General features: G+C 41.7%; 2 protein-coding genes across 3 annotated transcripts in view; both read right to left on the reverse strand.

Annotated features, from left to right (window-relative positions):
* Positions 1-4,499: 4,499 nt before the first annotated feature.
* Mtrf1l (mitochondrial translational release factor 1 like) lies at positions 4,500-14,822 on the reverse strand. Its single transcript, XM_036169363.1, has 7 exons — positions 14,298-14,822; positions 11,576-11,655; positions 9,664-9,847; positions 8,303-8,466; positions 6,664-6,781; positions 5,527-5,663; positions 4,500-4,922 (listed from the first exon to the last, which is right to left on the reverse strand). The coding sequence occupies exons 1-7, from the start codon at positions 14,533-14,535 to the stop codon at positions 4,722-4,724; spliced, it is 1,122 nt and encodes a 373-aa protein (XP_036025256.1). The 5' UTR covers positions 14,536-14,822; the 3' UTR covers positions 4,500-4,721.
* An 8,221-nt stretch (positions 14,823-23,043) lies between these two features.
* Positions 23,044-27,569, reverse strand: part of Rgs17 (regulator of G protein signaling 17) — an 87,796-nt gene continuing 83,270 nt past the window's right edge. For both annotated transcript variants that reach the window (XM_036168799.1, XM_036168800.1), the window contains exons 4-5: positions 26,731-26,965; positions 23,044-24,050 (exon numbers count right to left, since the gene is read on the reverse strand). In XM_036168799.1, the coding sequence (XP_036024692.1) occupies positions 23,862-24,050; positions 26,731-26,965 (424 nt within the window). In that variant the 3' untranslated portion in view covers positions 23,044-23,861. The remainder of the gene's footprint in view (positions 24,051-26,730; positions 26,966-27,569) is intronic.

Consider the following 27,569-nt stretch of genomic DNA (forward strand, 5'->3'; position numbering starts at 1 on the left):
CCTCCATCCCACCATTAAGTCAAACCCCCCACTTCTTTGGGCTGGAGGAGCCCTGGCTAGGAGGACATTGTTGGAGCAAGGGCGGGAGTGAATGTGTTCATTATATAGTCTGGTGACAAGCAGTAAGTAGTGCGCTCCTCGTGATGCTGGGCACTGGGCACCTTGAATTTGTTTCTACATGGTGACCATGCACCGGACTTCAGAACATGGCGCCCTAACGCTACAGGATGCTCTCTCCGCGAAACGCCCACCCCCTCGACCTGCCATTTCCCTCCCGCTTTTCTGCAGCAGTATTTGACTTTCAGTTAAGGTTGCATGCCGTCAATGACAGCTCCTGTGGTAAGGCGGGGCCAAGACTAGGCTGAGTCATACAAGTGCTGAGTGGATCCAGTGCTTAACTAAATTCTTTTAGTTTCTCTCTCCTTTCCTGGCATTTTCACATTTGAAAATGCTGCACAAAAATAGTTATGGATGGTGTTGCTTACCAAAATCTTGGCAGCATTTCCTGTTTTATATCTGAGAACGGAGCCTCCAAGTATAAATGGCTGAAACGACACTAGTCTTTCTGGGACTTTTTGTACTAATGAGAACAAAGTTGGCGATCCAGATTTTCAGCACATGAAAGAAAGAACTGTCAATAGAGGCATGGATTGAGAATTTTGAATGGTCAGCTAAGTTTGAGTCTTTGAACATTGTACTGACTTTACAAAGCACTGCATAAAAAGTGCCTGCAGCCCATCAAGCATGAGGCTCAGAAAAGTGAGAAGGTAGATCTTGTGGTAGCCTGTAGATTTCCATGTGAAGTTGTTCATTTCTTCTGATTACACTGCATAGGGGTTTTAACTAAAGTAATTTGCTGAATGAATATTAAAATGCTGTCTGATCAGGTGTGGTGGCACACAAGTTTAATCCCAGCAATTGGGAGGCAGAAAATTGAGTTCTAGGGCTACACAGAGAAACCCTATCACGAAAGATAAATATTTTTAAATGCTGTACAGGGGAGATGGTTGCATAAAATATACTCCCTAATGGGTAAGTATGAAATAACACTGAATGCAGACCATTGGTGTATTGTATGTACAGTAATGGAGTTGGGTTTTTAGAGGCAGGAGAAACCTGTCAGAATGCTGAGGAGGGACTAGAAAAATGTTGGTATTAGCTTGCCATTTTTAATAATCTTAGCATTAGTTTCACTTTATAATGATTGTGCTTAGAAGTCTAAGTCAAATTTTGCTGTGTACTATGATTTCAGAGCTGGTCAAGACAATGCAGGGACTTTTGAATCCTCCCGAGGCAGAATTAGAAAGGTGGAAAGGGAAAAAGAACCCAGTTCCTTTAGGCAAGACTTCAGGAGTTCAAGGCCAGGCGGTGGTGGTGCATGTCACTAATTGAAGCACTCTGGAGACAGAGGCAGGTGGATCTCTGTGAGTTCAAGGCCAGCCTGGTCTACAGCATGAATTCCAGGACAGCCAAGGCTACAAAGAGAAAGCCCCGTCTTGAAAAAACAAACATGTTGTAGTATTGTTATCACAGATGCCTAAGGCACATTTGCATCAACCATGCAAGGACTATGACCTTGTCCCCAAAATAATCACCACTGCTGCTTTTTAAGAGAACCTGGGTTCAATTCCCAGCATCCATTGGCAACTCAAAACTGTCTGTAACTACAATCCCATGGGATCAGATACCCTAATTTGGCATCCATGGGTACTGCAGGCACATAGTGTACAGACATACATGCATGAAAAACACCCATACATATAAAAAGCAGACTAAAAAGTGTTTTTAAAGGTAAAGTACCTTTCATGAGAAGGGAGGGATTCTGTTTATGTTACCTGGTTTCTGTGCTAAATACTGTTGGCAGCTTGAAAACCCTTGCCTATCAGTAATGGTTTTCTGCTACTCATTTTCCAACAGTGAGAACTAAATCCTCAAAGTAAGTGTACTGAAACTACAAGCTGAGTTCTGAAGGAAATTTGGTCACACACACACACACACACACACACACACATCTATCTATCATCTATCTATCTATCTGTCTGTCTGTCTGTCTGTCTGTCTATCTGTCTGTCTGTCTGTCTATCTATCTATCTATCTATGAAGCACATTATATGGGTTCCTAAGAACTTAGACTACTGCTGATTCCAGCAGATCTGGGGAAGTACCTCCTAATTCCTTTATTATTTAGGTCAGAGGCCTCTAAAGCCTAGCGACAGTGGCATGGAACAGTCAAGCGCTCCCTTTCAATGGGGATTTATGTGACAACAGTGCTAGGTCACAGGAAGAGGTGTGGGTGGTTTAACTGGCCAAGTGTTAAGCACTAATGTCCACGAATGTCTAAACAACTCACAGAGTACCAAAGTATCTAGTTTTGATCTTCATAGATGAAAATCCAGTGCAGTGTCTTGAAAATCAAGATCAGGAGTCTGATAAAGGTAAACCCACTGGATTATGTATATAATTGGGTCTTAGTTTGAGGAAGCCAGCTTGAGCACATCTGGGGAAGAAGTAGAGAAATATTTGGGATCTACCATGAATTTTGTCATGTCATGATATATATGCTTAAGTCATGCCAGTCGGTATGTGTGAGAGTGAACTGTCATGTTTGCAATGTATTTCTGACACTAAATGTATGAAAACATTATTGAAATGGGCAGTGACTCTGGGTGTCTGACAGTTAAGACATCAGCCCCATTCAGAAGGGACTCTTTAAAACCTTAGTTGCAAAGCTGACGCACTTTGTATCACATGGGCAACACCTGGGCTTTGGAGGGGACACATTCAAACTGCTGCAGCCTGCACCTCTCTTTGCTGCTAGTATGTGGAACCTGTTAGTAGCAGGCGGTGGAGAAACCCTGTAAGCATGACAGCATATTTCATTTCTACTCATCCGTGGCCCAGCCTCCAGGGGTACTCTCGGACACCATAATGGTTTATTTCATAAATTTGGCTTGCTGTTACCAATGTATTTGGTAACATATTGTTTTAGATCTCACGTTTTAGATGCCACTGGCATTTAATCAATGAAAAATCAGTTAACCTAGATTGTCCTTTATGCTACCATGTTTACCCAACCAGGCTGAAGGTCTGACTAGGGAAAACCCAGCCTCCTCCAATCAAGAAACCTCAGCTCTTCTTGGTCTCCACCCAGCTGATTCACACTGCAGATCTTGAGATACATACTACTCTATGTGGGGCCATCCTTAGAGTGAATCTGGGTAGGCACATCCTATTAGTTTTGTTTCTCTGGAGAACTGATATAGCCCACAAAGGATGGATTATCCAGTCAGTTTTGTTCACACTTGAACAGGAGGCTTTTTGCTCACCAAGCCCCATGGGCTTGAGGTTCTCTGTTTGCAAGGCCCACGCTACCAGCTGCAGGGCAACCCAGGAACCTCTCCACCATGGAGTGGGCTATGCCATGCCCTACAACAGGCCTGACTCTACCCTGTGGAAGGGAGTGCCTTATAAGGAAGTGCTTTTATTAAGAACTTCTGTAGTTGGAGACCTTCTCTCCAGCCCCTGCCAAGCCCTGTTTGTCCAACATCCCATTTAGAAAATAAACACAGACACTTACATTATTTAAACTGCTTGGCCATTAGCTCAGGCCTACCATTGTCTAGCTCTTACTCTTATATTTAGCCCATTTCTATTAATCTATACTTTGTCACATAGCTTGTGGCTTACCGGTATCTTTACATGTTGCTTGTCATGGTGGCGGCTGGCAGTGTCTCCCCACCCCAGCCTTCCACCTCCCAGAATTCTCTTCTGTTTTGCCCCACCTATACTTCCTGCCTGGCCACTGGCCAAACAGTATTTTATTTATACAGAGCGATATCCACAGCAAACTTCATGTAGGCCATTCTCTCTCAGTCCCAGTGTACCTTTCATCGCTAGTCAATTTCACTGTCAGAATCTATCTCTTTACATCACATTAACATAGATATTTCTGCTTAGTATTTGAAATTGTTGAGCAGCTATTATTTTGCACAAAAACTTGTTAGAAATACGGGCCTACATTAGAACGCCAAAATGTTGTTGGTATTTTTGTTCTTTTTTTTATTCTTTTGGGGAGCCTACCACCCATCTCCCAAATAAACCACAATCGGAGACTTATTCTTAATTATAAATGCCCAGCCTTAGCTTGGCTTGTTTCTCACCAGCTTTTCTTAAATTATCCTGTCTACCTTTTGCCTCTGGGCTTTTACCTTTCTCTATTTCTATATATCTTACATTTACTCTTACTCTGTGGCTGGCTGTGTGGCTGTGTGGCTGTGTGGTTGGTGTGGCTGTGCGGCTGGGCCCTAGCATCCTCCTCTCCTTGCCCTCTTGCTCCTTTTCTTCTCCCAGACTTCTCTATATATTCTCTCTGCCTGCCAGCTCTGCCTATCCTTTCTGCTGCCTCACTATTGGCCGTTCAGCTCCTTATTAGACCAATCAAGTAACACAGCTTCAGAGTTAAATATAACATAAAAAGAATACAACACATCTTTGCATCATTAAACAAATGTTCCACAGAATAAACAAATGTAACACACCTTAAAATAACAGTCCACAACAACTGTCTTCCTTTGTGTCTCATTTTTTATAGAGTAGAGTCCAAGAAACTGTTACCTTTCATTCTTCAAGAGAATACTGGTTAAATATTTGCACAAAATGGAAAATGGATTTGCTCTAGGATGTCTCTAGTCTGTATAAAAAAAACAGCTTTACAAAGCAGCTTAGTCTTTTCTGGAAATCATTTCTACTAGAGATTCATAATCCGAATAGTCCTTCAATGACTGTATCATGTCATCCAGAAGACAGTCTCCTTGCATGAAGTTCTCAAGGTCATACAGAGACTTGTTTATCCTGTGGTCTGTGACCCTGTTCTGTGGAAAGTTATATGTTCTTATTTTCTCTGATCTTCCTTTAGTTCCAACCTAAAGACACAGGGGAGGAGATATGAGGTGCATTAGGATCCAGGAGGCCTACAGCAATACAAGAACCAAGTGTAAGTCTCCCCGACTGCCCAGATGGCATGGTGGAACAGTGCAGGGGAAAGAAGGGAGACTTTAAGATCTAAGTCCTGCCTCTGCTCCTTCAACGCTCTGCAGCTTACGTCGAAGCTCTGATTTCCCGTCAGTAAAATATTGATTACATAATGGAGTCTGGCAAATGGCTAATATTTAAATGGTAGAAGCAACATATTTATGTGTACATTTTATGTGTATGTAAGCTCTGGGAATTCCTGTCACCCTGGAGTGGTGAAAAGATGATGGGTGGTCATACTAAAGGAGTCATGGAAGGGTCGTGTATGGCATAAAATGAACACAAAACAGTAGGTTCTTGCTTCCACAGGTTCAAAGGATTAAAAGCTGAGGAGGGACTTGGTCCACTCTGACAAATCTGAGAAAAATATTTTTGAGAAAACAGGATAAGACTGTACATGGGTACTGCCCTTATAATAAAAACAAGAACAGTATTAACATAAAAACTACACTACCCATACATATTTTATTTTGGGTTTCTTAAATTTATTTTTACCTGGATCTTTCTAGCGTTGTATCTTTTGGTAGTTTCTTCCTCTAGATGCATGCTGTAGAGCTTTGCACGTAACTTCTTCATAGCCAGCTCCCTGTTCTTCAGTTGAGATCTCTCTTGCTGGCATTCAGAAACAACACCTAAATAACATTATGAGAATTACAGAATTTTAATACAAAAATCTTTATTATCAAAGACTATTCCTTTTCTTTCTTATCCCTTCTTTTATGAGATAAATCAAGAATCTAACAGAAGACTTTAAATACTTTTAATATAGACTTTTTTCACATCCTTGGTTAGCTATCTTAAAAAAGACAAAAATGAACGTATATAGAAGTACAAATCCTAGCATTAGAGTTAACAGAATATAGTTGAGGATTTCCTTTTTTTAACCTATTTCTATTTATACACCCCACTTATCACCTTAATATTTAACGGTTTTCTGTAATTAAAAGGACACAATCTTATCTGCCCACCAGTCTTCCTAACCACTGGCTATGAGAAACTCTGACAGTTTGTTCCAGTTAAAGTAAGCCTGAACCGTATAAACCAGACATCCCTGTCACTTACAAGCCATTCCAGGGCTCTAGAAACACTTCAAAGCATGGCTCTACTGAGCAGTGTCCAGTCCATCTGCCCAATTATCTAGATTCAAATTGCCTTGCCTTGGACTTTACGGTCTCAAGGGAAGATGCTCCTGAAATGTATTTAAAACTGCACACATGTATCATCTTTCTGTGTAGGAAGTCCAAAGCTTTTCATTGCCTCCAGGGTCCTTGTTACTATCTTAGCCCTAATGCTGATAACTAGCGATTCAGAACATTTTCTGATAAATAATTCAGGTCATTATCTCACTGAGGTTCTAGTAAATATATATTTCAAAACCCAACTGGCAGGCAGCAGGACTCTGTTCTCTTCATAGTGACTACCATGACTCCTACGCTTAGCCCTCCCTCTTCCTGGCTTTGTAATTACCTACATAGCATCAGCCACAGACCCTACAGAATCAAGTGATTGGTTAAGAGCCCTTAATGGTTTACTTTCTTTTGGTAACTGAAGGTCTGCTTCGGTGGAAAACCAGTCAGTCCCACAGAAATTGATCTTGACTCAAAGTTCCATGTTGGAAAACTAGGTACATACCTGTAGGAAGATGAACTATTCGAACAGCACTGTCTGTGGTATTTACATGCTGACCTCCAGCTCCACTTGCTCTCTTGGTATCAATTCTCAAATCTTTAGGATTAATCACCAGGTTAATCTAGATATACGAAGAAAAGTGGCAACTTTAAGAAACAATTGCATGTACCAATTGTCTCCTGGTGAGACCTACACATTGTAAATACATGTCATACATAAGAGTTCACATAAAATTTAAAATGGTTTAAGAATAAATAGCACTTAGGATATTATTTTCAATTTTTTTTTCCTTTTTATAATGAATAGCGAACAAAAGCAATACTCCCTAATCCTCAAAAGTTAAGCTTTTTGCCTCACAAATGATGCAATTGGGATCAGAATAGGAGATTTGGGGCTGGAGAGATGGCTCAGTGAAGAGCATGTGTTGCCCTTACGAGGACCTGAGTTAGCCAACACATCAGGTGGCTCCTGCCTCTGTAACTTCAGCTCCAGTGGATCCGAACCCTCTTCTGGTCTCCATGGGCCACATATACGCAGATCCACACACATAAACATAACTTTTTTTTTAAAGTAGAAAATGTAGAATTTTGCTGAATTCAAAGACTTTAGTAGAGAAAATAGAAAATAATAGCAGTTTGAGTACATGAAACTGTTTCAGGGAGAGAGGGGATGGTACTTTAAAATATTATAAATAGGGTTGGGGATTTAGCTCAGTGGTAGAGCTCTTGCCTAGCAAACACAAGGCCCTGGGTTCAGTCCTCAGCTCCAGGAAAAAAAAAATTATATAAAAAAAATTATAAATAATTTGGAGACAAAGATCATGAAGCTTAGGGTATGCATTCCATGAACACTGAAATCCAAGAGGATGAGGTACTGTCCCAGGAGATACCATCAGAAGCGACATGTTTGAAAATGTCTGTTCCATGAACAACTAGAGACTGCTGGATGGCATGTCAATCATCTTGCAGTAAGATAACCCCTCTTAGGAGTTGCCAGAAAAGCTAGATGGAACCTAGCCCTCATCCCATGGCCCGGAAGCTATCTGGCTCCTGACACTGACCCAACTCTTCTGTTCCTCGGTCTTCTCACAGACACTAAAAGCAAGGAAGGAAAGCCTTCCTATCATACATCTAAATGGGACTTTTTCTTAAAAATAGTAGGTAGAAACCCTCAAATCATTCCTATTTCATTTTTTAAGTGAATTTACTTGTCACTTTTAGCAGAAGATAAATTAACAAAACAGGTTGTTTTCATATAGACTGAGAACTTGCTTTGTGAAGTAAGACGCACACTCAGGCCGTTCTAATACAGCTGGGTCAGAAGTAGCAACTGTGTTGAGTGACGAGCCCTTTACTTACGGCACCTGGATAAGCCACCCTGCCATGCCAAGTGAGGCAGGCAACCAGCTCAACAGTGTCACCTGACCCATGAGGGAAGCTTACGAGGCCCATTTACTGCCAGAGAAAAACCCAGTGTAATCTGGACAATCTACAGACATTTTTCATTCTTACCATCCGTTGTAAAATCACATATCTTCAATCAAATTTTTAAGAGTAACTCAAGATATGAAAGGAAAATCCAAATGATGAGGTTACAGTTGCTGGGAGAGTGGCCCTGTGCCAGCTCCATTCCTGCGCTTTACCTCAGCAGGCTGGGGCAGAATTGCCACTGTCATGGTGCTGGTGTGGATGCGGCCTTGCTTCTCCGTCTTTGGCACTCTCTGCACTCTGTGCACGCCTCCTTCAAATTTCATGTGTTTATAGGCTTCTGGACCGCCAACGCTGGCTGACGCATGCCGAAGGCCACCTTGAAAACAGAGAGAACTGAACTCATTTTACCATTCTGCCCTGCATTGTTTAAGTTGCCCATCACATGTGTTCTCATGAAATATAGTTAAAAGAACCACGAAATAACTAAGTATACAGAGGACAAGCGCATTGAAAAACGTTAGCAAGTCTTTGATATCTGGTGTTTCAATACATCATCTTTAACTCTTTAGATTTATTTAATTTTATGTCTGAGTGCTTTACCTCTGTACATGTATATATGTGTAACGTGTGCCAGGTGCACATGGAGTCAGAAGGCAGCATCAGATCCACTGGAAATGGATGTATGGGGGGTTGTGAGCCTCACATGGGTGCTGGGAACTGAATTTAAGTCCTCCCAAGAGCAGCAAGTGCTTCTCCAGCTTTCCAGCATCTTAATTACAACTGTTTATGTGCAGTTATTAAATTACAATGCTGATGAATTCACAACAGTGACATCTAACAGACCACTGTTGTAGTTTCTTTCTGAGACAGGTTCTCCTGTAGCCCACGCTAATCCTGAATAGTATAATTCTTCTGCCTCAGCCTCTTGGGTGCCGGGAGTACAGTTGTGAGCCCAGAGCATTCTAAAACCACTCTTCAAAGCTCCAAGTGATTGTACATACCAGATGGAATGGCTTTCCATCATACTTTATAAGACATTTCAAAACTGGATTTTTATTTAAAATCATTAGGTAAATAATGGGCATATAACTACTTCGTCCTTACAAATAAGTTCTGATCACCATCTTGCCAACCCTTTTCCAGGACATAATGTAGATGAATCAATGCTTTACAAACAAATCACTCCACTTCGAACAGTGCTGTTTAAAGACATCTGAGAAGCAACTTCACCTGAGAAATGATGTCAACATTGATCTGTCGGAAGTCTGTGAGCCCTTTTCCTGATGGATGACTGACATATGAGAACCACTTGACTGAGGTAGAGGGTAGTGCTGCCCATGGGCAAATGGTCTTGGAGTGTATGAAAAAGCAGGCTAGACAAGCCAGAGGGAACAAGCCAGTGAACAGTTTTCCTCCATGGCCTGTGTTTCCTGCCTCCACATTCCAGCCTGGAGTTCCTGCCCCGAATTCCTTTCGCAGTACTGTAACTGAAGGATGGAACAAACTTTCTTCCCCAAGCTGCTTTTGGTCATGGTGCTCATCACAGCCACAGAAACCTACCGAAGACACTGACCTAGTTCACTTGGTAAATAGTCCAGCGTTTCAAAATGCCATCTTTTAAACGCAGCGTACTGCTGGTACATGTCAAACATCTCAGAAGTGAAAAGCATGGCTTCCTGACCACCCACACCCGCAGTCACCTCCAGGATCAAGTCACTCTCGTCTGTTTCTTCTGAAGGAACCAAAAGTGAGATGATCTGTAAACACAAAGACAGCACCTTCCTGTGACTAAGAACTAGTCAAACTAGTACCCAAAGCTATGAAATTAGAGAATTTAATATGTAACCTACGCTTCTCTAAACAAATCATTTAATTTGTTCTTCAGTACAGTTTGATCATCTTGTTAACTAAAAATATATACTGCATAATTTCCACTAAGGTACTAATTTTCCGTTACATTTTAAATATTACAAAATGCATCTACTTTTGATAGGTTTGTTTTTATTTCTTCTTGGAATTCTTTCTTTTGTTTCTGATGCTCCTGCTTCTACCTCCTCAGTGCTGGGACTAGAGCTATGCACCACCACACCAGATTTTATGTGGATTAAACTGGGGCCGCACAATGCTGGATAAACCCTCCAATAACTAAGCTATGCCCCCAACCTCCACTTTGGGAATCTTGCACACTTTCTATCAACTCTCTATTCAGATATAGTTTGGAATTGATGCTGGGAGCAGGATATTATACCATGTGTAGTGTGCAAAAGAAATTCTCTCTTGAAATATAAGCCTAATATGGAAGGAAAACAGAATCTTGCATTTGGCGGTTAAGCTTCCTTAACATAGGAGAGAAAACTTTTGATTTTTGATTTGAAGTTTAGGACTGGCACTCTATTGACAAAAGCCATGTTCTTGCCCCTTTGAAGTTCAGTTTGCCGTCACTCTATAATCTCTATAGTCTTTCCTATTCATTGTCTTCCCAGTAAGAACTGGTACATGAATTTATCTGTGAGAGCTGTACAGTATACAGGTCTCGTAGCATGAAGAACTTGGAAGAATAACATTTTCTGCTTTCAAACTCCCTTTGACACTGGTGATCCCTTCATGGAGGGTGCACACAAGAAAAACATCACATCGTAGGCCTGCAACAGATAAGTTTGTCACTCGTACCCTGGTAAGACAGGCAAGAGCTACAAAAGTCTAGAGTTGGAGAAATGGAGATAACTCTGCTGTGGGACGGTCTTTCTGTACGCTGTGACTCTGTGCCGTTCTCACCAATTGATCAATAAAGCTGTTTGGGCCAATAGCCAGGCAGACTAAGGTTAAGCAGTGCAGTCTAACCGGATGTGAAGGGTGGAGTGGTGCTGTGGACATCGCTCTGTATGCTATGAATGTGTTGCTCTGATTTGGTTGATAGATAAAACGCTGATTGGAGGAGACTACAGCCAGCTGCTGAGGAAGCAAGACATATAGAAAATGAGGTAACAAGCCACGAACCATGTGGCAAAGCATTTGTAAGAAATATGGGTTAATTTAAATGTAAGAGCTAACTAGTCATAAGCCTGAGCCATCGGCCAAACGTTTATAATTAATATAAGCCTTTGAGTGATTATTTGGAAATGACTGCGGGATGGTGCGGGACAGAGAAAAACCTCCATTTACATAGCTCAGTGGTTAAGAACAATGACTACTTTTCCAGAGGACCTGCATTCAGTTCCAGACCCACATCAGGCAACTTACAATCTCTATACCTGCATTTCCAAGGGATGTGACACCTTCTGGCTTCCAGTGGCGTTAGGCATGTTTGTGGTACACAAACACACTTGCAGACAAATGTTCATACAAAAATAAAGAAAAACCAACAGCAACAAAAAGGTCTATCTAAATAGCAACAGGTTACTTTTTTTCTGGACCTTTTATAAGCTGTAGTGAAATGCATAAGGAAGAATGGTACAAATGCTTTAGTCTTTGCACACATACCATACCTGATGCTTCAGCTGAGTTATTTCCTTTTGACACAAAGCCATCTCACTCTCTGCAAGTCTCTTTAAATCTTCATTCTCATCTAGGAAACAGAGCAGCAGTTAAGTTTTTCTTCACTAGTGTTGAATTCATCTCCCCAGAAGCCATGGTAATAGACTTTGCGAGGAAAATCTAAGTGACTGAGGAACACTTGGCATCAAAAGCACTTGCTACTCTTGTGGAAGACCTAGGCTCAGTTCCCAGCATCCACTTGTCGGCTCACAAGCCTCTCTGATTCAGTTCCAGGGGATCTGACACCCTCTTATTTTTGTGGGCACTAGGCATGCATATGGTACACATGCAAGCAAAATACTCATACACAAAAAGTTAAATTTTAAAAATGTTTACTGGTTTTGCCGAGCGGTGGTGGCGCACACCTTTAATCCCAGCACTCGGGAGGCAGAGGCAGGCGGATCTCTGTGAATTCGAGGCCAGCCTAGACTACAGAGCAAGTTCCAGGAGAGGCTCAAAGCTACACAGGGAAACCCTGTCTCGAAAAACCAAAAAAAAAAAAAAAAAATTTACTGGTTTTATTTGATATGTATGAGTATTTGCTTAAATGTATGTATAAGCAACAAGTGTATGCTGTGCCCAGAGGCCAGAATGGGGTGCTTAATCTCTGAAGACTGGAGTTACAGACCACTGCTAGAGGCTACACGGTGCAGGGAACAAAATCTGGGTCCTCTGCAAGAGCAGAAAGTGCTCTTCACAATTCTGCAGCCCCAATAACTAGATAAGTTACCAAGTTAGGCTTTACAATACCACATGGATGCATATAGCTAGTTAGAATGCCCAGGAGAGGCACAAAAGGTTTTAACAGCTAAACTGAAATTGAAAGCTGCAGTCAGTCCAAAGTTAGTCTTAGTGAATGTTTCCACGGATAAAGTAAGTTATCGGACCCAAAGCACTGTTGGGAGTCTGCCCAATGTTTACATAAACTATTCCTTTCATCTCTGCTTTTATTATTTTATCTTAGAGTTCTCACTTCTGACTTAAAGATCGACTTTCTCATTCCTGTTTTTCTGTTCTATGGACATATACAGCCTAGGAAGGGGGATTACAGATTGCTTTCTCTCTGAAACAGCAAACTTGCACACAGCTTGCATGTGTGTGCTTATCTATCAGGAACCCACATCGATAGGAGGTAAGACAGTACACATCCAGAGCTTTCCTTAGGGCGACATTATGGCTCTAAGTTCTACAGCTCCTCCAGGCTGGAGGGTTTTGTTTTCTCCAATTCTGTAAGTAATTGCTTGTTGTCAACTTCAGTTTCCCCACCCCAACTGTTGGGAAATAAAACACCAACCAACTCTTGATAATTAGAACTTATTTTTGGATTCCCTAATTACATTAATCAGACTTTTAATTAAATTCTCTTCGGCAAACTCACCAAATTTAAAGGTGTTTTTCAATATAAGCTGAAAACGGTGAGTTTATCCTAAGTCAGGTAATGGCACGATCTTGTTTCTTCTAGGTAATTAGTTTCTACAGATTCATTTTGCGAATTCCTTTCCAGTCCAAAAGATCTGCCTATTCCTCTGGAACTCATGGTTTCTTCTCCTCCTGCCTCAGATGTACTTTATTATGCATTTCTGCCTTGTTATGGTCTCTACCAGTTTTCATCTTTTAGTACCTTCCCTGACCCCTCTGACTATTCAGGCTCAACAGCTTTCTCCTACGCTGTAGATCTCCTAGACCAATACGGAAATCTGCACCAGTATCCTAACAGGTTTATTTGTATTATGTAAATATGCATTCAAAGCAAAGCTCTTTCCCCCACCTCAACAAAACTCAACTTTTGTATCTAACTTAAATTAAATATAGAAATCATTTTGATGACAGAAGCGGCCCCCTCCTGTTTATAATTCCGCCCTAGTTTTATGATACAATCACCAAATCTGGTTTCTTAGTGTCTTGCTTAGGTCAGCTCAGTGCCTACCTACCACCATCTATCTCTCCTTTGTGCTTGTCACGTGGCACCTCTATCCAGGTCGACACTTCAGCCTTCTATTCACTTCTATACCACCTAACTACCTCTTCTTGTTAGAGATCCATTTACATGCTACTTTCTGTTTTTCCACGCTTCTCTTTATATTGAAATCCAAAGTCCTCACTTTCTATTCCCATTTTCGTGTGTGTCTATGAATGTGCATGTTTGCACATGTGTGGGCACACATGAATGTGGAACCCCGGGGTTGATGTCAGGAATCAATCCCAATCCCTCTTTGTACTTTATTTAATGAGACAAGGTCTCTGAATCAAGCCTAGAGTTCCCAAGTGTGGCCTACTGGGCAGACGTCTCTGGAGGCTTTAGTAGCCTGACATTTTGGCTTCCGACTTAGCCTCGAATGCAGAGAAATCTCGAGGGATACATGCTGAGAACTCGGATTTCCAGGGCTAAGGTTCTAACTCTACAGTGCATCGCACCTCACAGTGCAACGGGTCAATACCATGAAGGCACCGGGCTGCAAAGCCGGTCGCAGGGACTACCTCGTCTGTCCTGAGCATTTGAGCTGCCAGAAGGGGAGGAGGGGGGGCAACTAAGAACCTTAGTAACTTCTGATGACTGATGTGCAGAGCACTGTGTCAAGGGAGGCCTGCAGAGCCTGAGGGAGAGTATCAGAACCCTAGCGACGAGGTCGGGAATGCAGATGGCTTCCAAACCCGCTGCAGCGGGTGGCTTACCGTGCAGCAAGGATTCGGTGTCTCGCAACTCCCGCTCCTTCTCGCTGAGCAGCCGGGCTGCCGCCGCCAGCTGAGGTCCCCCGGCGTCCAGACCCCCTGTCTCCGAGCCGGCACGGCGCTCCAGGAAGGCCCGTAGGGGCCCTTCGCGGGCAAAGAGCTCCTCGGGCGGCGGCGTAGTGCGGCTGAGGCCGCGGAAGGCCCACAGGCGTCGGGCACCGCTCAGAAACCCGCTCCGCATCCTGGCCGAGCTCCCACCGCAGCGAGAACAACACAAAGCTCTCTAAACCATTCGGCTCCAGGTCCTCTAGGACTGCCTTTAAAAGTTCTGCCGGAAATGATGCGAGGACTTCCGGCAAAGCGTGGGAAAGCCGCTGGGTGTCCTAAAGCCAAAAGGTGAAGGGGCGGGGCGATCATGAGGCGTTTGCCCCGCCTCCAGCCCGAGCGCTGACTGCTGGGCCCCGCCTCCGGAGACGGGGCTCCACCCCCTCGGCCCCGTCTCCAAGGGGACGCGGGGAAAGCCCCCGAGCCTCCGCCCAACCTCCGAGTGGAGATGGGGGAGCTCCAAGGCCTGGGCCCCGCCTTCGGAGGCGGGGGTGGAAGCTCAGCTTCCTCGGCCCGGCCTCCAGGGGTTGAGCTCCAGTGTGCCGCCATCTCCGGCGCAGGGGAGCGCCAAGGCCTCGGCCCCGCCTCTGGGGGAGGAGCTCCGCCGCCTCGGCCCCGCCTCTGGGGGAGGAGCTCCGCACCTCGGCCCCGCCTCTAAGGAGGGAGCTCCACAACCTCGGTCCCGCCTCTGGGGGAGGAGCTCCGCCGCCTCGGCCCCGCCTCTAGGGGAGGAGCTCCGCGCCTAGGTCTGGCCTCTAAGATGGAGCTCCGCCGCCTCGAAACCGTCTCTCGGGGGCGAGCTCCGCCGCCTCAGCCTAGTTTCCATGGGCGGAGACCCGCCGCCTTGGCTCGATCTCCAGGGGGAGAGCTCCACTGCCTAGGCTGGATTTCAAGGAGGCAGGGGTAGCTCCAACGCCTCGGCCACGCCTCCGAGGGAGGAGCTTTAAAGCCTCAGCTCCGCCTCCAGGCGGAACTCAGACGCCTCGGCCCCGCCCCTAAGCCTGCTCGGAAGCCTTGACCCCGCCTCCGGGCTGAGTTCTAGGGCTGGCCAGTTCTAGATATGGCCAGGCTGGGAGTGAACTGCAACTTCTCTGCTATTTGAAAGTGAGGGTTAGCTTCCCAAATCTGCGTGAGGACTTGGAGAGCCATGAAGCTAGTCAAGTGCTCTGCAGGCACAGAGATCACAGCCACGGAAGTCATGTGTCCCCAGTCTCTAGGAGTGAATTTTAGGATGGTCATCAGTGTCTCTTCTTTTTCCTGCTTTTATTTGTCTGACAGATGAGTTAGGTTCCTTCCCAAGACTGGTGTAACCTACTACGACCTCCAAGTGATGCTAACAAAATGTATCTGTTTTCCTGTCCTCACCTACATACCGTTCCCCCAGCTTTCTCAAGATTTCCTGTCTCACATCCTGGTCCATTCTGTCCATCTCTATTGTTCTTTCACTCTCTTGCTCTTGCTCCCCTCTCCCGCAAATCCATGTTAAAACTAACAAAATACAACACAAGGAAGCCTTCATACACCTGCCTTCCTTCTGCTCTGGAATTGTTCCTCACAGGGGGAGTACTCACTTAGCTTGCTCAAGGCTCACTCTCCAGCCTTAGAATGAGAAATACGAAAGGCCTGTCTCTCATATCCATCCCATCCTCCTAAATGCGAACTGATGCGTTTGCAGCTTCGAAAGACTTAACCACAGCCCACAAGAGACGTGGATAACAGCCAAACCAGTCTTGGGAAAGCAGGGCTTGAAGCTCAGTGTATGAACTCTACAGGATTACTAGCTGTTTTTTGTTTTGTTTTGTTTTGTTTTTTTGGGGGGGGGTGTCGTTTTTGTTTGTTTGTTTGTTTTTATGGTGGCAATTCGCTGCTGATCAAACTATCTTCATTGTAGAACAAAATGGTAAAGAATAGGTACTCTTAAAGTCAAGACTAATTAAAACTATTAATTACAAAATTCCAAAAAAATCCTGAATTTTGCATCATATCTAATGCTTAGCATCAAACACACGGATACTGAAGTGAAAAATTAAAGTGGCCCTTCAAACAACCCCAAGCAATTCCAGTACCTCAAATTTCCCTTATCCTTGTGTATTCAAGTGACACTATGTAAATGCTTAGTTGTAAGATGCAGGTTGAGACCAGTTTTGTTTCTATTCTGACCTGAGTATAGAAAAGTAGTACCATGTGGTTTTCTATTAGGAAAAGTTATTTCTTACACAAAACTCAATTTTGAAGTTATTTTTCTGCCATAGAAATAATGGTGAGAGTATTTTGAATTTAGTGTGAGAAATCCCTCCACTGCACTCTTCAAGACATCAGTTACTTCAAGAATATATTTTATTACTTATAAAAGGTACTCTAATGTTACATAACGATGTAAAGAATCCAGAAGTCATTATACTCAGACAGTTTAAACTCAGATAGTGGTAGGCCAATGAGCAAACAATAACTTGTCTAAGGATACATGGAGAATTCTTTATTAATTCAAAACATTTTAAGAAAATCAGTGTAATGCATTTTACAATAATATCCATAAATCTCCACAATATAGTTAAATGAAAACACCTGCTATTTGATTTACTTTGAAAACTCAGATACACGACATAGAGACTTCTGAGTTTTCTTACATTATTGTCATGCTCAAATCTATTACATGGTAAAAACTGTAGCACTTCCAGGAAGTCTATTATTTATTGTACATAGGTAAATGATAAAATCTATTCAATGGAATAAAAATGCAGAAAAACAAACTGCAAGAAAAGAATCTGGATTATCTATTCAGTTATGAGTACCCACAGTTACTTCAGTATTATGAAATAGCCAAGCATGGTTACTCTTGCATTCATTTACCCAGAAACTTTTCGTGGTCCACTAATAAATATATTGGTGGAATACAAAATACGGAAATAGGTTACTAAATAGAATGAGCATGGAAGTAAGAAATTGTACATGTTCAAGGTGATAAATTTCACAGAATCAAATTCATGAAAATACTTGTTAGTATTTCGCGAACTCTTTAAAGTCAGACACAAGAAACACTGTGACGAACAGGCTAAAGCTAGAGGGGTAACATCAAGTCTTCCACACCACTTCAGCGTTGTATACATTGCTCAGTGGATGGTACACAGGAAAGCATTAAACACGAGTAATAAATAACCGCTTGCTACAATTAAGGAGACTAAAATCTTCAAATCCAGCGTGTGCGCAGGATCTAGGTAAGTACACAGGCTGTGTAGGGGAGAGGGGAATCGGTTGCACTTTTAAGTGAATATTCAAGCTAACACTGGTTTGGAATTTGACCCCTATCACTTTCTCACTCATTGCATGTTCTTTATGGTATTTGGTAGTAATCCTTTAAAAGAGCCTAGCATTTTGTGCTAAGAAGTCTGCCAGAATTGCTTCTGTTTGTTTGTTTTTCTTGCCCGGTGCAAACAGTCTTGTTTCCTCCAAGACACCCTCTTGTGCGTGTGAATAACTCGACAGCTGAGAGGCTGCTCTGAACAGGATGCTTCAACCAGGTGAGAGGCGAACAACAACAACAACAACAACAACAACAAAGAGGAGCCCAAAGCAAGAGTCGTTAGCCTGCTGGCATGTGCCTTTGATATCCTGTAATGAACTTGGCACTATTCAGGGATGGACAGGTGGCTCAGCAGTTAAGAGCACTTGCTGCTCTTACAGAGGACCCTGATTCAGTTCCCAGCACACACATGGCAGTGGGGGGTGGGGCTCAAAACCATCTGTAGCTCCAACTCCTGGGGACTCTTTTGGCCTCCAAGGTGCTGCGCGCATGTGGTCACATATGTACATGTGGACAAAATACCCATACACATAAAATCAAAATAAATCTTTACAATAACAAGATAAGAATAACGCTATTCCTTCTAGAAAACAAAAACTCCTATCTAAACACACACACACACACACACACACACACACACACACACACACACACACACACAAACAAAAAACCTAGACAAATCCCAGCAGAGTGATGCTCTGCACAACAGATGTCTGCTTCCTCTCAAAATTGTCAAGGTTCTGAAAGATACAAGAACACTTCTAGAAAGTCACAGCTGAAAGGAGCCACAGGAAAGGTAACAACAAATGGTCACATTGCTACCAGATGTAGGGGCAGAGAGAAGACTTAGGTAAAGCATCTGGTATTGGGGTGGAGTACAGACTCAATGAGTCAACATTACACTTTAATTGTGACTAATGGCTGTCATAGGTGTAGAGCACACGAGACCATTCTGTACTGTCTTTGTGATCTTTCTATAAAGGCCGAAAATACTCTAAAATTTGATTAAACACATAGCCATTGTTATCAATCTTTCCACTCACAGTTTCATGATAGAACTGACAAAATCACACTACTATTAAAAAGATTGTCTTGTGATGGTGCTTTATGAAATTACATTTATCTCTATCATCCACTGACATACTTGGTATATTGGTAACTTGATTTTTATATTATTCTTATCCTTGGGGATGTTGATTTTATTTCCTATGTCTCTGTCTTTGAGTGTGTGTGTGTGTGTGTGTGTGTGTGTGTGTGTGTGTAAATGTTCATATTTAGATTTTGCAAATATGTTTCAAATAATAAACGAAGAAATTAGAGTTGACAACATAGGGAAAGTTGCTGGTTGATAAATTAGAACAAGATATAACAAAACATCTGTACGAAAATTTTGTAATGAAACCCTTTTTTGTAAGTTAACCTAAAAAATTTGAAGGAAAAATTTGGGGGAAAATACATTAAAACAACATTGACTACAGACCTTCCTAAAAAATGTGACTATTGCTGGCCTGCAGAACTTGGATAGATTATCATACACAATACCATTGTTCCCATGACCACCCCAAAATTAATATTCTTCGTGTTCAGATGAAGAGACAGATTCAGAAAGGATAGTGACTTTTCTACCATCTCTGGATACCACTTGAAATCGGTTTGGTCATTTCAAAAGGAGATGTGCCCAAGCCTAAGACAATGTAATTATCAGTTTAAAACACATATCTCTAACTATTTAAAAAGCTGAAATGCTGTAATGAAGGTATAAATCAACAGAAAAATTTGCAACAGAAAACATTTAGCACAAGACACGAGGGGAACTTGAACCTCAGGTTGTCCACATGACATTAAAACGTTGGTTATCTTTATCAGTGCTTTTGATAACTGCTTTCTCCAATGCAGGGCTTTTGTCACAAGAATTGAATGAGTCCCCAGCCCCATCTGCCCAACCAAAGCAATACCCCCTTCCTCAGTGTTCTCACTAGAATGATGGTCTGGAATATTCACTTAAAATGATGGGGAAAACATGTCACTTATGGCTGTTTAGGACTACATCTGTAAGAGTAATATTTTTTAAACATACACAAAACTCAAAGTTTGCTGCTGGGAGCCAATACTTCTTGATGCACTGTGTGTTGCAATGATATTAAAATCTTGCAGATACATTCTGAAGTACAATCTCAGATGTTTTAATGGTAAATGTTGGCAGTTGTGGCAAGTGAAGAATTATTAAAATTATTACACGTGGGATACTCCTTTCTAAGGATAGCATTGTATATTGACATTGTATATTTTAAAACAGAAAAGAATACCCAAATAGTTAATTTCCTTTGGGAATTAGTCAACTGGCAATCTAAATAGATAGGTAAGCCAATCTTTTGACATTCTTTCCTATTTCAAAATAATATATAAAGCTTAAAGTATTTGAAATCCATGTTATGTCGGGTTCTAAGTATATCTTCTAGCTGTTTAAAAACAAATTGGTGGTTTTTCAAAAGGTTATTTTCCTATGGTTTATTTTGTTCCTTCCATTTAAAAATCTTCACCAAAGCACCTGATTTTTTTATTTGTTTTGAGTGTAGTTTCCACAATTACAATGTGACTTTTTCCAAGAAGATTAAAAAATTATAGAGAAAAAAAAGAATAGACTTAAATTAAGATTCAAGTATTATTTTACACCAGCACAACAGGGAGAGACATGTATTTGTTTTCAACAAATAAGCCTTTATCTAGTTCTATAGTCCTTTGACACTGAACTATCAAATAAATGTAGCACACACTTTATACTAGGAGGCATTGGAGGGCACTAATAAACATCCCAGGCATGGCAACTCACTGTGAAAACTGGTTATATATAAATATTGTATGAATTTTTTAAAGACAATATTATAATTTTGACTTTTGCATTTCACAATTTCAGTATTAAAATCCTGTTTTGCTCATATTCCTATGTGCCTTGTCATACTATCAGAGCATCTGTGATAACCTTGGATAACATCATAATAGGCCAGAAAGAGAAGAATCATCCATCCAGTGTTAGCATGTCTATTTGGAAGATCCACCTCTGAAGACCTCTGTTTTCAAGTCACCTCTGTACACATCATCTACATCACCTACTTTTCTTTCCATAATAGATATGCCTACAGATAGGTACTATAGAAAGTGCATTAACCTCTTCTGTGTATTAGCAGACTCTAACAACATAAGAAGTTATCTTGGCAATTTCAAACACAAGGTGCTTCATTTTAAAGTGCTAGAATTTTCCCCAGGGAGCTATTTACTCACTAGGGATGAAATCAAAATTGAATAAAGCAAATGTTGTGCTCTTGAAATGGTGGCAGAGACACCAGTTGAGGGCTTTTGTTTGTTTATGATATCTCTGTGATTTAAACTGAAGAAATCATACCATCCTGTAAAAACTGGCATAGTTATAAGTCCACAGACACACTCTTCCAAACTTGAAACATCCTGAAATGAAATAAGGAACCCTCCCCCTTGAAACAGGAATCAGCACAGAACTGCTCACACGGCCTGGCTAATGGCACAAACTGTGCAAATGTGCTCTAGAACCTTCTCAAGGAAACTTCTTAACTGGGGTTCCAGAAAGACACAGCAACTTTGAAATGCCAAACATGGCAAGTGCCCAGGTTAGAGATGAGGCCTCTTTATGGAGGCCCTTAACCTCTACATTTGGTAAAATATTAGCTGCATTGTCAATCAGACAACTCACCTAATAGTCCAAAGCATCTTGTGAAGATAATCCATGATAGTAAGTCACCAGCATCCACAGTAACAATAGGAATATAAAGTCTACATAAAAAACAACTGTGCATGCAGGGAGTCATAGTATATTACATATCTCCTGGTATGTGCACCAATTCATTGTGCCTCAAACACAGAAACACGTATGAGGCCATACTATGTATGTGTACACTCATAGGAGCATAATAAACACTAATCAAGAAAATAATTAAATGATTTAGAATGATGGGACTTCACAATAGAAGCAACAATGCCCCTTTTAAGTCTTCTTGACTCTTTAGGAAAAAAAATAGGATTTTTTTCTGTAAACATCTTCATAACTATCTTTTTCTCAACGTATTACTGAAACTATTCAAATAGTAAATATCTAGGTGACATGAATCAAGCACACCTTAAATACACTAACACTTTCAGAAAAAGAAACACAGGCATTTGTTAAAAGATGACTTATAAATATTTTCTATCTGTACTTTAAGTCTGTTTTCATAAATAATGTATTTAAAAGTGCTGAACATGGTAGGATAGTCAGCGACGCCAGTGTAAACAGAACATTTTGTTTTCTACTCTGCAAATTGTTTTTAAAATCCCATTTCGTCAAACACTGCAACAGTTAAAATATTTGCATAGGGAATAGGTAATAGCCCTTTTAATCATAGCTCCTGAATTCTATATAAGTTAGAAAATCATACTCATTTAAAAAACAATTCTTGAAATGTTTTAAATTTATGGAAAAAGAAACATGATGCCAACCTTTCAAGTAAAATAAATTTAAAAAGAAAACCTCAAACTTTTCTTTTTAAAAAAATATGCTTAATAAATTAAAAAAATGAGAGGTAGTTAAAAAATGACAAATAAAGCCTATAATTTAAATATCATCCTTAATATAAGGCCAGTATTCTCAGTGGATATAAATCTTTTTAAATCTTCCATTTTTTTTAGATTGCTCAACATTATATTCATTGAGTTTAAGATTTAAAAAAATAGTCTCCAGGGGATATTGAAAGATAAGACCTTGATATAAATATGACATTGATTGTAATTTTGGTTTTGTGCACAATACGACACTGTTCTGAAGGTCAGAAATACATGCCAGGGTCAGGTGAGTATTTCGTGTAAAGAGTTAATGTAATTACAAAAAAATAATATTGGCAGCTAAAATATTTGAGCACTGTACTGCCTTTTAATTGTGGATGAGGGTTAATTGTTTTTAACAATGTTAAAATAAATCTTTCTTGAGATACTACATGAAAACAGTTAAGATCTGACATCGGAGGTTTTCTTCTTCATAACCCTTTATAAAATGTTGCTCAGGAAAAACTTAAGCTTTTCACTGGATTATACGTTCAAGGCAAATATGCCACACACCAGATGCAATTCCTCAAGATGTTTTCACAGTGCTACACGTAGGCGTTTGCTTTATAGTCCCAAACTGGATTAGCAAGCACATTCTTGTTTCCTTGCTGACATACATAAGTTTACACGACTAAATTAGAACTGGAGAGCCATTCTTTAATAAATTAGTTATAGTATTGGACATTTGATATATACATAGACTCATTTCTTCTTGTATGGAATACCTAAAAACAGTATCACTCTTGGATTTTTCTCAACGAGACAGGATATCTTCAGACAGTTTTGTGCTTTTTTTCTTATCACTGTTAGGTTTTGTTGTTGTTGGTTTTCTTTCTTTCCTTCCTTCTTTCTTTTTTTTTTTTAAACATAGCAAACTCTGCTGTAATGAAAATGCCAGAGTTTGGGCAGTGAACAACCAGACAGCTCTCAAGCTAAGATCCATCCACAGGCAGGGATGAACAGCTAACTTTTTCTTTCCATGTACAGAAAAGTTGGCTTCAAAGTCCCTGTACTAAACATAGTATGTAGCATGGTTAAATATCACTGTTACATGTTTAAAATAGCCTTTTTTTTTTGTATCAGATTATGCTTAAAAAATGCAAACCACAGCCAATTTGTTGGCGATTGTTTCTAAGAGACCATATTGCACACAAGTCCTTAAATACAGATATAACGTATGCTACTGATTAAATAGTACAACTAAGTGGCAGATAAAGCAGCTGTACTTTGCACATGCGGCCTCTGGAGATGCACTAGGAGACTGTTCAGAGGATTAGGAACACAGTTTGCTTGCAGGTAGAACAAGTGTTGAATAAACAAACTTAATTTGGCAAATCATTGTCTCATATAGACTTTTCTCCAAACAGAATCATAGGTAACCTCGATAAAAATGGAGACAAAGACCCTCACGGTTGTCTCCTGCCAGCAGCCCGAGGGTGCCAACCTGCAGTTCTCCAGGAACTCGATTTCCGGTGTCATTTAACTACTTATATTTCCCATCCCAGCCCTCTGAAATGATTTTTTTTTTTTTTTTTTGGCCTTTCCAATGAAAATTACGATTCAGAAGAAGAGTTGGCAGTACTTTCCACAAAGGCTTTGTAGATCTGCGAGTTCAAGAATCTTGGGAAAGAATCCCTGTGCATCAGGGTATAGATCTGGAGCTGGGCATCTTCATACATGTGAGGGCTCGGGTCCAGCAGGTTCTTGTTGATCACCTCCCTAACTCGAGAATCCAGGCTAACCTAAAATGGAACAAGAACAGATTATGTCCGTGTGGTTTGCAAAGGACACACATCTCAGAGAGATTTCATAGATGAAGTCTGATACTCACAACCCCAGAGACTGTCTCTTCAAAGGCTAAATAATGATTTGTGATTTCCTCCTTCTGATGTGGAATTAAACAACAGAAAAAAGAATAAGAATAAGAAGACGAAGAAGAAGGAGGAGGAGGAGGAGGAGGAAAGGAAGAAAAAGAGAAAAGAACAATTTGGCTCACAGAGATCTTGGCTTCTTTGTGTTTATCTTCTCCATGTATTATTGAGTGCCAGTGCCAGAGAATAATCAGATGGTATTCACTACCCCCTCCTTTCCTGTGATTGTTAGGGTGACTCTGTTGACAATTGGTACAAATCTGAAGGCAGAAAAGAGTTCCCTTGAACAAAATCAGCACATGTGTCATACATGGTACTTAGTAGTTTCATATTCCAAAGGGTCTCACCAAGTCAAGGCAGGGAGAACACAGACCATGGAAGAGTGGAGAAAAGCAGAAACAGAGGTACCTCTGCAGTCCTAACCATGTGACAAAACATCTTTTTTTTTTTCAGAGATTAGGACCGAACCCAGGACCTTGTGCTTGCTAGGCAAGCGCTCTACCACTGAGCTAAATTCCCAACCCTGTGAAACATCTTTAAAAGATCTCTACAGAGCAGAAACTAGGATAATGAAGTATAATATTTAGTAAAAGAATCTTAGGAAGTCAGAATACTCAATAAAATTACCAATGCAGTGTTGCTTTAAAAGTATACAGAAATTAAACTCAGGAAGAAAAAAAAAAATCCAGCCATCCATCACATGCCGCTATTACTGGGCAATTTACCTAGGACACAAAGGACACGTTAAGAAAGGAGGAACAGAAAAATAGCACTAAACCATGGTTGGGGGACAGATCAAATGATCTGTCCTAAAAGGCCATGTTAGAAATAAAACCTATTGTAGGAGGCTTCGATCCCCAGCCCAGCCAAAGGAGGAGGAGAAAAGAAAAACAGTAGAGGAGACAAAACAATCATCCAGAGTGTTGATTGCTTTCAACTCTGACTACAGTGTCATGGTGCATGGCTGACTGTCTCTTAACACACACACAGCCTTTTGTGTTCATACGCAAACACCTTGGCCTAAGCTGTTGTGATCGACATCTTGATTCTGGCTGCTTTTCTCCTCTGTAGATAGGACTGTGTGTTGTCTGTCTCAGAATGAAGCTACGCAGATCTCATCATGTTCCTGAACTCAGCAGACACGGGTGTTAGATCGATGGATAATCCAAAGGGCAGCTTGCTAGATTTGTCAGGAAATGGAGGCCAGCAATTAGTTTCCTCAGTCATACCTAACCTAACATTTATTCATAGACAAACGTATCCATATCTTAGCTGGACTGATTACATGTTCTCCTTTTTTTTGGGAATTCTCTTTGTAAACACACATTTTGTAAGTGAGCTCTTTACATCTTTTGGCTTTTTTACGCCCTATCAAGTCACCACCACCACCAAAGGGGGTGGGGCTGGTCATCACATTACTGTAACCCCTTGATGGGAACATTTCTCAAGAGCAAATTAACTTAAAATTTTATTTGGTTGCTAGAAGTATTCCTTGTAGATTCATTCAGATAATGGGAAAAACAGGCTAGCACTTCTGATAAAGTGTACAGGAAGGAAAAATAATTTCTATTCTCCATTCTGTCCAAGAGTTAGTGGTAAAGAAAGGAGAGAGAAATGAGTTCTTCAGTACCGGGGCGGGGGGGTCGGGGGTTGGGGGAATCCCAGCCTAAGCGTCAACAAGGATGCCACGGGGTTTTATTTGTTTGTTTTTGAGCTGCCAGCCAGAGAAACGTTTTCAAACTAGTATTTATGTGAACAAAGAATCCTGGGCTCTGTTTCCCGAAGTCCAGATGAAGTAGAACTTGGTGGGGGTGGGGGGTGGGGATGGCTTTGCAGTTCAAGCTCTTGCCTTGCAAGCCTGAGGACCAGAGTTTGCCTTCCATTCCCAGAAACCCACAGAGATACCTTGTGTGGGTGGATGGGGCCCCTTGTGAGCCTCAGAAGTAGGAGACAGAAAATCCCCAGAGCATGCAGGCTGGGGGAGGGGGAGAGGGAGGGACTCTAGGTTTGTTCGAAAAACCCACCTTGATGATAACATAGAAGGGCAACTGAGGATGATTCTTAATGTATGTGCAACAATAGGTATGTATGTGCGCGTTTGTAAGGGTGCACGGGCGCGAGCGTGTTCGCTTGCGCGCGCGCGCACACACACACGCACACAGACACACAGACACACACACACACACACACACACACACTCCTGGGTAGGCTTCAGTGATTGGCTTTTTAGACAAATGACCCAGGGGACTCTCAGATACACGGCCTGACCATCATGCTTTGGAAAGCATCACCCACTTTTACAACACAGCGACTTGCTTCTGCTTGGCGTTAGTTCTGGAAAGCAGGTACCTGTCGCAGACTGGCCAGGGATGAATGAATGATCAAAGCACACTGGGGAGACCCGGCCTTCAACATGTCCAGGGGGACTCTGAATGGAAGCTCGTTAACCTAGCCAGAGAGGTCTAGGCACTAATGTTCTCAGAGCGGGCCCTTTAGAGAAAGAGCCGCCCTGGTCTCAGGAAGCCCACCTCAGCGTTCTCCGGCTCCTTACCTCTTTGGGCGATAGTATAGAAATGTAGTCCTCGTAGATCATCCTGGCCTTCTCTTCAATCACTTTCTTGTTCTGCTCTTTCTTCAAGTCTTCGCAGGCTAGCCAAAAGAGGAGGTTCTCTTCGCTGTACTCTGTTCGGAGGAACTCTCGGAAAAGGTTTCTTCCCGCGGGAGTCTTCATCATCTTGTCAAAATTTTGAGACCAGGACAAGACTTCCTCCGCAGTGGGGTCTTGGCTGCAGAGAGAGAGCGAAGAGGCCATTTGTAGCAGCGGCATCCACCCGGGGAATGCTAGCAGAAAAAGGAGCTGGTGGTTGGAAATTCTTAGTCACGTGCTGCCCTCTAATGGCCGCGTTTCGCTATTCCGCCTGGCTTGATCTGGCAAGTCATCTGAGGGACAGTATCAGTCCTGAGCCCCGGACAAAGGACCCCGTGGGTGCAAGATGCAGGGATGGGAGCCACGGGTTAGAACAGTAAGGAAGCTAGATACCACCTGCCCATAGCTGCCAGACAGTCCTACGGAGTCCTGCAAGTGGTGATGTTTCTTAGCAGTTTGTTGTAAACGGACGCGAACATTCTGTGAATAACTTTTCTTTCTACCTCGCTTGCATTGTCTAACCATAAGACAGAGTTGATTTTTCATTTCCAGGATCCATTTCTTATTATTTACACACTCTAAAATAAGAATACGTTTTGTACACTTGTCACAAAAATGTCCCCAAGTGCTCAACGTGTTCCTTAAAAAGCAGAGGACTTTTAGAAGAGCATGAAGGATTTTCTGGACGACTATATATAATAAACACCACTACTTTATTGCCCAAACCACCAGTCACTCATCTA

This window comes from Onychomys torridus, chromosome 19, assembly GCF_903995425.1.
Source record: "Onychomys torridus chromosome 19, mOncTor1.1, whole genome shotgun sequence".
NCBI classification, from domain to species: domain Eukaryota; kingdom Metazoa; phylum Chordata; class Mammalia; order Rodentia; family Cricetidae; genus Onychomys; species Onychomys torridus.